Below are 11,705 nucleotides of genomic sequence, written 5' to 3'. Positions count from 1 at the left end.
CTTTTCACGGGTTGCTACTTTTGGAAATGAGATTTCTGAAGAAAGACTTGCAGTACATGCTAGCATGGGCAAAGCTTGAATGTGTTCTACTTGAGAGGATTTCACCAACAAAACTGCTTAGAGGAAGGAACGATCTATGTGCACAAATGTGACCGGTTCTAGAAAAATGGGTAATAAGTCGCCAGTTTCAGGTTATGAGTTTGTGATATGACTGGATTGAGTACATCAAAAGCTACAATTTGATATATGAATGACCCCTGTAGTGCACTGCATTCCAGAGATATTTAGACATTTGTATACACATTTTCGGATTCAATAAAGGCACTTTTCAAGAAAAAGCTCAGAAAGTGTCGCGCTTAGAAACACAATACTATGTAGGATTTCCTACTGAATGATCCATTTTTCATCTTTATTCATCAGTATCCATGTTTGTAGTCACAAATTCTGAAATAGAAATATTATAGAAGCTATTCAAGGAAAAAACATTTTTGAAGAAATTTTGGCCTCTCCACATAGAACAGGCCATTGTGTGATTTGGCATTGCACCACTTATTACCCTTTTTTTGCAAAGCGGGTCACAAATGATAAAAGACAGAAAGCTTTGTCACATGGCAAAGTCGTCACTCGGGCTGAAATACCATGCACATGCATGTATGGTACAGAATATAAATGTGTGACACAGGCAATTTTCATCTTATGAAAATCTGGAAAAATAAGATCTCTGTTTGAGGTAGCCATTGTTCATCTGATTCAGCCTGGCCAACCGACCCCTGGTGAGCTGCACTTGGAAGCAGGAGGTTGTGGGTTCGAGTCCAACACGAGTGAGGTAATGACTTTTGTGATGAGCCCCCAGACAACTCTGTTTACATGGTGTTTATCATAAAACCTACAACTCAGGTTTTTATATAAAAATATATAGGGTCTTCACGATGGGTTGGCATCCAATTCCTGGCTGAGACTTTCTCTATATCATCAACGAGGGAGCCCTTGTGCTCAGAACCCACAGACACCATTGTGCTTGCCTGGCACTGACCTGCTGATGTTATCAGCGCAGTAGGTGAAGATGGCCTCCTTGGTGATGAGCCGATTGGTTCGTCTCATCTCCACCAGCACGTGGGTCATCCAGTCTTCCACCCGCCCCTCGGCTGGAATGGCCTGACGGAACTCCATCACCTCTCCCTCGGCCGATATCATGGCGGTCACCAGAGTCTCCCGGTTATTGCCTTCTTGTAGGCGCAGCGAGGCGATGTTATCGTACATCTGAGTGTCAAGTAGGGCAGGGAGAACAGAAAGTCAGGTGATGGGGTTGAAAGTTATTTCAAGGGAAAATAAGAGAACAGGGCTGGTAAGCAAAATTGAAAGAAGACTGATTTGCTAACCAAACAATTAGAGACCTAATCGCAAGCAAGATATTCTGGTCAGTAATCTGTTTTTTGCTGAGCAAACTTTCAATGCTTTCGTGGGGAATTTCTGTTCATCGGCTTTGTTAAATTGGCACAGCAGAGAGCAAGTCTGCAAACAGAAATATGGCTAAGAGATACCAGGGCTGAAACTGGAGGCTGAAGACAAGTCCAACGCACATCCACCAGGGGCTCTAAATAGCTAACAGGCATGAGTTCTCTCCCAATTGGTGATGACTGAGTGAATCCTGTACTTGGGATTTCAACCAAGGTATAAAATAGCAGCAAAATCCGAAAGAGTAGCCCAGAAAAATAAAAAATGTTAGGGCCAGAAATCCTTGAAATCCAACCCAAAACACTGAAAAATCCCCAACCTTGATGATGTGCTCTTGGACGCAGGACGGATCGCTGCTTCCTAGGATGGAGAGGAGCTCGTCGTCAGAGATGAAGAAGAACCTGGGGAAGGCGTTCCTCTTGGAGTCTAGGTAATCGTTTAGGCTCTTCTGGCATCGCTCCAGGCCTGTGCTGATCATTTCCAGATCTTGGAGACGGTTAGGGGCGTGGCAGGAATCCTTGATGCGCGGGTTGGACGCCGTGTCTTGCATGATCTGTAAACAACCACAACGAAATTAAATGAACCCAAGCACTTCTAAAAAGGTTGAGGGTATTTTCAACTGCAACTATACCCTTTTGAGAAACACAGCTCAAAGTTTTGATCTGCATACTTAGTATTCTTACAAATTAGTCATTCGGGAGATATTTTGTGATAAATTTTTCAACCTTAGGGAGACATCGGTCATTAGGGAGACATTTCAATGTCTCCCTAATGCCCCACCTACCAGAGGAAGGCCTAATTTTACCGTCCAAATTTTGAGAGATGATAGATTAAGGTCTAAATTGAAAACATACAAAGTTTGGTTCAGATCAGATTAGGGAATATTTAATTATGGGACAGTTTGTCCATGATCTTAAGGGAATGTCTCCCAAGTGACCCATTTTCATTAAACAGTATAACATTTAAGATTACTGACAACAGTCAAAGTGCAGACTGGCTCGTGCATGGCACAAAAAAGCCACTGTGCCGTTAACAAGCATTCTCCAAATGAATATACTCTTACTGTAGAATACCAATTCACTGGTTCCTAGAAGATGACTCCCAATATGAACCTTTGACTTTGATTACCAGTTCACTGGTTCCTAGAAGATGACTCCCAATATGAACCTTTAACTTTGCATCAACTACACATGTCCTCATGTGTACCCATGTTGATATGGACAAACCACTCCGATCCACATACTTCAAGGAGGTGTTTAAGAAGCTAACCTTCTTGAAGGTCTTGTCGATGGCATCAAATTTCTTGGCCTCTTCCGGAAGCTGAGACCTGATATCGCCACCGATGAAGATGCTTTCTAGGTACATCCACTTACGTTGCACCACCATCCACACCTGGGGAAACATCAGTAAAAGACCACGTAATATTTGTCCTTTTTAAACCTTCAGTCAGTTTCTGTCTGCCAAGTCCAACTTCATGTTAAGTCAATTAAAAAAAGCCCTATTGTTTATTGTGTGGCTTCCGCTAAGCAGATATGTTTATGTTAAGCAGATACTGCACTTGCTCAATAAAATTGTAGCAGTTCATTAGAAAATCTTATGCTGTGTCCAAAAGTCATGGCTAATGCTAAAAATGATGTACCTGCCTATGGAAGCCATTAGATAGTGGCTGTAGCCACTTCCCATAGAAATGTGTGTCACCTAGCTGTAGCCAATAAATTCCAACATGGCCTCACCTCCAAGACTTCCCCAATCAGTGATAGGCTTTTCTCCCAGGTCTGAACCGTGTTCAGGAACGGCCCGATGAACCGCGAGGCCGACATGCTCTGTAGGTTCATAGCATTGTCGTCCAGAATCTGCATGACCTCGTCTACTGACCCCAGGATGTAGCCTCGCTCCTGGGTCCCCTTCATGTACTTGTTGACGCTGAACTTCATGCTCTCCCAGACGTCGTTAACCTCCTTGATGCCCTGTGACAAGAAAAGGTCAGTTTTAAATGCTCAGAATTTTGATACCATAAAAGAAAGTCAAAAACTTTCTGTGCGTCAGGGTTAATGTAATTTGTGAACGAAAATTTTCCTTTGAGAATCAACTTCTTTTTTATGCTATAATTAAATTACTTTGATTAGATCATTAACACAGACTAGAACAGACACTAAAATGGACCAACAGACTTTAATGAAGTGAACTGAAAATTGGCATGAATTACAATACATGATTGGCAATGGCATCTTCGTCGGAATGAGCACAAATATGAACTCTCACCTTTTCAATACTCAATTCCTTGGAGGCACTGGTAACTATGTCCCCGATCACGTCCTTGAAGTTGTGTAGCTCCATAGCAAAGAGGTTCTCCAGCGTGAACGTGTCTGGGTTCATGTCGAAGGACTTACCCGTCTTGTTCATCAGTTCCTTCCAGTGTCTGGGTAGGGGTCAAGAGGTCAAAAGGACAAAGGTTATAGCAACTGAAGGACAAGGTCCATATATGCTCTTTTACTATTGTGCAGATGTTGAAGAGCTCAAATATGTTTACTCTAAATGAATGTCTGCCTGAAATAAAGGTTCACAGGGTCTACAAACTCGGCAAACAAATAGTAGAACTTTATTGGTGTCTGGTACCAAGTTTTATAAAATGAAACCCTCTACTTCATCATTTCCACTAGAAACTTTTTAAAATTCTCTACTAGGCAGGAAATCAATGACACGTTCTTTGTACTTCAACTTTCAAGGGCCATCAAATCCCATGTAAAGTAACAGTGGCTGGGCTCTACCTTCCTTAATCCTACAAAAGCCTCTCAGACTTGTGTCAAATTTTGCAGGCTACGGGTGGGGTTCAGCGCAACCATGTCATGCCTTTCCAGACCAGTGATATTATGATGGGCACATCTCAAATCATACCCGAGCCCTGTGCAGCTTGGGAGGTATTAAACTCAGTGAGCTATTAATCCTTGGAACTCCTCTTGTGCTCCATAGAGTAGTTCAGAGACCAGACTTGGAAGCAATTGCTGAACTGGACTCTTGTTTGTGGACAAGTGGTATTTTGGATGAATCAACAGGTCCTGACCTTTCTCGAAGTGCCTCGTTCTTGAGATCCACAAACAGCGGGATGGAATCTTTAAATTCCTTCATTCTCCCCTCCACCATGTGAGCTGTGGAGGTGCTCTTGACTTCCCTGGGTAGCTTCTTGAGGTTCTTGATGTAGGTGTCAATGCCTTCAACCAGGTGGTTGACATTGAGGTTGGCCCACAGGGTCTGGGCCCACTCCTCGCGAGCGGCCTGGGGGAGGAGAGTTTCACAAGATTATTTGTGACCCAATCGAGTAAAATAAATTGCAAGTTGCCTAGGCCACTTTAAGGTTAAATATCTCCAAAAGAATCAATCAATGGGCTCTGAGCTGGACCTAGAGAGGGTCCAATCATGTCATCAATGGAGGCTCCTTTGGTAGCAACTGCATGTCACTGGTTCACGAATGACTATGAAACACAGGTGTTGCAGTTGCATCGCTACAAGCAAAATGAACACTCCTGACCTACATAACTCTTTTCAACCAATGAGGGGGTGCTTCTGCTCAGACGGATAGGAACCCTCAACATTTGCACCCACATAATCCTTATTTTTACCAGTTTTAATTTGTCAGTTACACACCAAACAGACAGCTAAACCACAAAATAAAGAATTTTAAGCAGCTAGAGTTAACAGAAGCAGATTGAATTTCTGTAGCTGGAACGCAAACAGTTATCCCCCAGATGGCAAAACAAGACGGTTATAACAAAGTGTGGCTTTGGTAGGTAAACGACTTGTAACAGAAGGTCCTTCATACCTTCTGCTGTTTGTAGATTTCATAGATCTTATCCAATCCGGTCATCTCTTTCTGTACTTGGAGCAGCTCGGGGTACATGGTGATGGGCAGGTCAAAGAGCTTCTCAGCGTTGGCTAGCTCTTGGCGATCCTTCTCATACATGGAAAGCTCGCGCTTGAAGCTCTCTAAGATCTCAACACCTGTTTCAAAATCACGCAAGGCTGGTCAAAATCTCTGGCTGACTTCAAAAGATAATGTACTGGAGTTGCTAAAAATCAGAAATATGCTCAGCATGGGAAACATAGCCAGAACATGTTACCAGCCGAGAACTCATGGTGTACGCACTGACAGTAACTTGTCAAATTTTGCTTCACATATAAATTTGCTTAGCAGGATATTGTATTCGGCAATGCTAGGACATTAAGCCTATACGTAACTTGTATCATATATTTATCAACAGATAAAGGTGTAACATCTTTTATATTGAGCTTAACACTTAACCCTTAAAATCACTTAACCCAAATCACAAGGGTGGGAGCCCAGCCTATTCCACCTTCTTGCTAGAGACACATCCACATACATACCCCTGTCCAGGTCATTGCCGACAGCTCCTGGGCCCTCTAGACGGAACTTGCTCTGGAAGTTGTTCAGCTCGGTGCTGAAATTGCTGATCTGGTCTTGCGTGATCTGAGGGAGGGTATGTGAAAAAAACACAGATCATTTAGTGGTACCATGCTTTGCCAACTCATAAGTTTAGGCACAAAAGCTTTGCTGTTTAGCATTGTTTTGATGCTGATATTAATCTTATGATGGATACCCCACAAAACTATCAAAAGACCCCACACGATTATCACAAGACCATCACAAAGTACTAACAAGCCTACCAAAAAGACCATCTTAACAGCGTCATAAGACCATGGCAAGACTGCTGCAAGATCATCACAAGGCAATCGCAAGACCAACATGAGATCATTGCAAGGTGATCACAAGACCAACATAAGATCATCACAATACAAAAGATGAATTAACACAAGACCCCTGGTCTGAAGTCACAAGCTATTCGAACGGCCTGCGACAAAAGCATTCCGTGATCAACGTGTCTCCGACTTCGCCCTCACTGGAAAGGAAAAACAATCTGCCCTGCCATGGACTCACCTCAGTGAACTTCTTCTTGACCACGATCAGGCTGGCGTCCACGTGCTTGGACTCCATGAACAGGTCGTCCCAAATCTGCTTGATGTTGCGACACAGCTCCTTCTCCTCGTCTGAGACCTCGATGCGGTACATCTGCAGGGTCCGGTAGCGCTCCAGGATGTCCTTGATTCGCATCTCCACCTCCAAGGACATGTGCTTGATGTCAGAGATGATGCGAAGGACAAACTTCAAGTCCTCCAATGTGTCAGGCGTCTTCTTGAGGTCCGTAGACAGGGTCTGTAGATTTGAAGACATTGACAGTTCCTTTAGCCATCCAAACACATCAGGGTGTGAATGAGTCGTTATAAAACCTCCCCACATTCATACATTTCCTACGAGAATCTGGCACCGATTGTAACAAATCCTGTCAATGAAAACTTTCATCAGTCCTCCCTCACTTACCGTTAGCTCTGTCTGAAGACTGTTCAAGTCCTCGCTAGCCGTGTCCTTGAGTAACGTGCCAAGTGACTCCACCCATTTCTGGGCGTGGTCTCTGACGGTGTCAGCTAGGAGTCCCATGTGGAGGCGGACGCAATCCTGGTCTTTGATCTTGGGCTGATTTTCCACCTGTTGAGAAAAAAAAAACAAGACGGCAGAAAATGCGAGTATGGTCTTAAAACAAGGTATCTCAACCACGATCTATGGGACATTATTTCAGCATGACTTTTCAGAGAAGATCCTCTGAGGCTGGCTTTCCACATATCAGGGTGAAAATGATGACAAATGATGCAACCACAAGACTGACCTCCTTGGCCAAGTTGGAGTAGAACTGGAGTTTGTCGTCGTAGGCCACACAGGTCGGTTTCTTACTGGCAAACTTCTCCAGCATGATGGTCTTATCCAGCTTCCACAGAGGACGGTATCTCTTCCACCTAAACAAAACCAAAATGACAAACCCTTTTTATTCCTATACAGTTAACCTCGGAAGGTTTAACATTACTGGAGAATACATCTCTACTGTCCAAGATAAACTTCATATTTCAGAGGCTTAGCAAAACAGGCCATTTCAGCAAATACCTAGGATCAATAAAAAAGCCTAAAGGAGGGAGATAAATCAACCTGAACCAGATAGCTGACATTCAAGGCAGGCTGGTGCCTTTTATAGGCGTCATACACTTCCTACTCATCTTCACAACCTTCATCAGGGCACCAGACCACATAAAAGCTGGTACCTGGGATGCGGTAATTAACTCCACACTTGTCTTCACCAGATCCCTGCTGGGGACCAGACCAAGATGGCTGCCTCTTACCTGCCGAGGTACTTGTTGTGGCTGGTCAGGGTCTTCTGGATCTGGTTGGAGGCCTGCACCACCAGGTCGATGATACTGCCGTCGGCCGAGATGTCAGAGAAGAAGCTGAAGATGAACGGCTCATCTTCACCCTCAACATTCTGGGGTGGAGTCTCAATGCAAGTACCGTGCATCCAACGGATGAAGTTCTTGGTCCTGAAATCAAACAGGTGAATCAGTTCAGAGCTGCTCTGATGCTAAAGATGTTTCCATATTAAGTTGGCATGTGTATGAATATTTCACCATTAGTATAGGTGCATGAAGTGCTCATACCCTTCCAAGCACTTTTGCATGAGTATTTGATTTTGATGACTTTGTCTGAGTATGAGTGATATTGTATGAGAATGAGTAATTTTATAAATGAGTATTTGCGATTTTTACGAGTACTTTACCACAAGCATGAGTGCAAAAACATTTCATGTAATGGTGAGTGCATTAACATGAGTCTGAGTACAAGTACTTCATTGTGAGCACAAGTACTCATGCGAGTCTGAGTAAAAGTACTTTATTGTGAGCACAAGCACTCATGCAAGTCTGAGTACTAGTAGCATGAGTACACAAATACTTGAGTATAAGTATTTCATAATGGCATCATTTATTTTTTACTGATGAGGCAAATAAAAAGAAATTCAATTTTAAATGATAAGGGTGAATTTGTAGAACATTTTATTCCCCACCCTTCCACACAGTCTCGGACACACTGCATGGTCAGTTTGTAGATCTCATTGGCTGCTGGCACCAGGATGATCTCAGGAGCGGACAGCATGGCATCAATCTGGAACAGGGGCTTGTCTGTGATCATGGCGTTGTTGAATTCAATCAGATTGCGGGATATCAGCTGTAGGCCAGACAGGAAATCATCAATAATATGCTCTCAGAGCTCGTTTCCCGAAGTAACTTATTGGTTAAAGAAATACTTTAACAAGCAAAAGGACTAACGCTTCCATCTCAAGATCAACCCACGTTCAAAGAAAGAACTGCGAGTAGATAATCACCACAATTTTTTACAGATCAAAAGTCAATCCATTTCTTGTACTTGTTCAACCAACAAAATGATTCAGCATGTATCAGGTTATCATGTCTGTTCTAAAGTAAGCAGAGATTCTTAGCCGTAACAGATGCACAAAACAACATTAGCCACATTTCAAGCTATTATGTTACAAAGTTATGCATCCCTCTTTAACCAAAAGGTTGACCTATCCCCCCTCCACCAGTCTTGCCTAGGATACCCACCTTCTTCAGGGAGTCATACACCCTTCTCTCCCAGTAGGCATAGTAAGCCTGCAGCCTGGGTGATCTCCCGGTGTTAGTGTGGACCACCAGGCCTTCCATCTTGGTCAGGAGGGGTCCGATGGCGCGGTACTTGCGGGCGAGCTGCTCGAAGGTGTGCATGCGCTCTCGCTCAATGTGGTCAAAGTATTCCTGATCAAGAAAAGGTTTTTATTTAATGACATTCACTATGTCTTACTACACTGTCTTTAAACGAGCTGCAGAGCAAGTTTAACTAGTTTTCATCAGAATGTGCACAAAACAAGAGCATCTTTGAGTGACAGGGATGCATTAGGGTATTGGTGCATGATGGTAACGATGCACATAAATCTCTGGGTAACACAATGGCTTTTTAGTTTTGCCAAGAATGTACTTAAGTACAGCGTGCTGAAACTCTTCTTACTTTGGACTTCAAAGACTGGGACTGACACAGCATGAGATCTCTACTCTGAGTGCACTGTGAATATAACACAGCCAAACCAAAACTATGTATGTAACAGGCTTTGTCTGAGATAACATCTCGAGTTTGAGATTCAAGAACTCCCCGTTTTACCTTGCAACCAGGTAGAATTTCCCCTTCCATCTGACTGCCAGGTCCCTTGAAGAGATTTGCGTGCTCCACTGCCTTGAGCCTGGCATCAATGTCCTTGGCGTTCTTCTGGATTTGGTTGACTAGCGACTCAAACTTGGAGATGGCCTGTGGGTTTGTGAAAATTAATCAAAATATGACGACAGTGAATCAAACTATTCCAAACTCTGTCTTTGTGCTCATTCTGGTGAAGTATGTTGTTTCCCAGGTATCTACAACGTAATCTTGACTTTAAATCTGTCCATGTGGGAACCAGTCAGGAAGCTATTATGTACCTGTTCACAGCGGGTGATGTAGTCTGTGATACCAAGAGAGTTCCAGTTGAGACGTTTGTGTCCAGACTTCAAGGTGCGTCTGAGATCCTTCAGGTGTTCATCAAGCAGCTGGGTCTATAGATGTAAGAGGATTATCACACAGCCATTACATGAAGTCTTGGGTGTTGAACAGTGGCTAAGTACAAGAACTTGTGTAAGCTTGTGAGAAAAACTTGAGGCTTTGTACAAATCAACCGGCTCCGGCTATGACCAACGTACATGTCTATAGGAAGCCGCAAGCCAATGGCTTCCCACAGGCTCATGTTATTTTTAGCCACAACTTTTAGACATAGCTGTAATTCATGCACTTACTAGTTCTCAAGTTAAAGAATCAAGCTTTACATGCATACTGCTATTGGGGAGTCAGGTTGGCAAGTGGTTCTCTCCTCGCCATCCACGTCTAAGGCCCGGGTTTGATTCCTGGCTCAGTCCACATGAGGATTCCGTGGGTTTTCCTCCCACCTCTAAAACTACAACTGCTTCTTTTTGTCTCCTCTCTCTTGACAGGAAGACGTGGGTCATTTGGGGGCTGCCTGAGGCACCCTTTAGTATGCAATTGGCTCGACCACGTATGAAATTTGTGCTTTATAAATGAATAAATGATTAAATTTTGACAGATAAACAAAATGTTGCACTTGTGGAACACAGCTTGATGAAAGGGAGAGGTAGGGCTGGGTAAATGGGGGGGAGGCTGGATTGAGGGGGAATGAATTCCTAAATGCTTACCTCAGCATTGTTAATGGAACTGATGGCCGAGTGATACCTTCCCAGCATATGTCGCAGTCCGTCATTCCACCGAAGGTATTTATCTTCCTGAAGATCATAAAAATACACAAGATAACTTACATTCACTTCAAACCAAGGTCAGACAGATCACACTTGGCCAATGAATTTAGACTGACATTAATTTATTTTTCTTTGCTTTTCATCTTTCAAAAGGAAAAGTCCTTGATAGGTATAAAAAATATGAGCTTGACAGAAAAAATAAATGAGGAAATTAGCTTGAAACCAGCGTTGTAATTGACACTTGTACAAGACCATGACAAGACCAATACTAGACCACCAGAGAGAGATCAAGTCACAAGCTTTCAAATGAATTGCAACAAAAGCAGTCCTATGTCACTATCCACCGTTACCCGTGACTGGTCATGTGACTGGTCTTGTGACCGCTCTCAACTATAACACTGATACTAACCTGAAGAGCCACATTGCGGGCCAGCTCTGGTATAGAGAAGCCTAGCTGTTCCATGTACTTGGTCTCTACTATGATCTCAGACAGCTCTGGAGCAAAGTCTACCATGTACTTCACATCTGCGCCTGGGTTCAAAAGATAATCATTTTTTGATAAATCTGACAGGTCTATTACGTACTTCCAAACAGAAGGTATCAGAAATACAAAGCATAAAATAGAATACTCACAAACATCAAACCAAATAAATTTGCTTAGCAGACAGAAAATGTTTGTTAAGTAGAAGTTGCCTGACAGAATGTTGTAAGATTGATCTTGTTTTGTATGGGGAATTGAATTAAGTTTTTGACTTGCAATAATCGAACCTCTGGGAAACCTTATTGGTTAGAATTTCAAATCTGCACAAGAAATTGCAACTCTCTCCTTGTCTGTTTTTGCCCTCCCAAAATACTGCTAAGCAGAACGGTTAATCATTCTGTTCCAAATTTTCAAGGGATATCAAGGGATGCATTTTAGCAAAAATACTCGACCAAAGATCAGCTACTGGGAGGAGATATTGGACTATGTCCAAATATTCTGGCAGTGGCTTTAAATAACATGGATGTCTATG

At 43.0% G+C, this 11,705-nt stretch overlaps 1 protein-coding gene across 1 annotated transcript in view; it reads right to left on the bottom strand.

The window, feature by feature from the left end:
• LOC110976928 (dynein axonemal heavy chain 10-like) overlaps nt 1-11,705 on the bottom strand; it is a 65,820-nt gene that overhangs the window by 46,114 nt on the left and 8,001 nt on the right. Inside the window, exons 11-28 of the mRNA XM_022230642.2 lie at nt 11,102-11,223; nt 10,633-10,719; nt 9,868-9,981; nt 9,557-9,700; nt 8,968-9,156; nt 8,412-8,572; nt 7,696-7,890; nt 7,191-7,317; nt 6,848-7,012; nt 6,407-6,682; nt 5,836-5,938; nt 5,273-5,451; nt 4,517-4,728; nt 3,718-3,874; nt 3,189-3,422; nt 2,725-2,847; nt 1,775-2,008; nt 1,034-1,260 (exon numbers count right to left, since the gene is read on the bottom strand). Coding sequence (XP_022086334.2) covers nt 1,034-1,260; nt 1,775-2,008; nt 2,725-2,847; nt 3,189-3,422; nt 3,718-3,874; nt 4,517-4,728; nt 5,273-5,451; nt 5,836-5,938; nt 6,407-6,682; nt 6,848-7,012; nt 7,191-7,317; nt 7,696-7,890; nt 8,412-8,572; nt 8,968-9,156; nt 9,557-9,700; nt 9,868-9,981; nt 10,633-10,719; nt 11,102-11,223 — 3,049 coding nt within the window. The remainder of the gene's footprint in view (nt 1-1,033; nt 1,261-1,774; nt 2,009-2,724; nt 2,848-3,188; nt 3,423-3,717; nt 3,875-4,516; nt 4,729-5,272; nt 5,452-5,835; nt 5,939-6,406; nt 6,683-6,847; nt 7,013-7,190; nt 7,318-7,695; nt 7,891-8,411; nt 8,573-8,967; nt 9,157-9,556; nt 9,701-9,867; nt 9,982-10,632; nt 10,720-11,101; nt 11,224-11,705) is intronic.

The sequence above is a fragment of the Acanthaster planci genome, linkage group LG09 (genome assembly GCF_054643075.1).
Source record: "Acanthaster planci isolate LZ-2023a linkage group LG09, COTS_SCS, whole genome shotgun sequence".
NCBI classification, from domain to species: domain Eukaryota; kingdom Metazoa; phylum Echinodermata; class Asteroidea; order Valvatida; family Acanthasteridae; genus Acanthaster; species Acanthaster planci.
The sequence above is the reverse complement of the archived record's forward strand: the minus strand, read 5'-3'. Positions and strand labels throughout refer to the sequence as shown.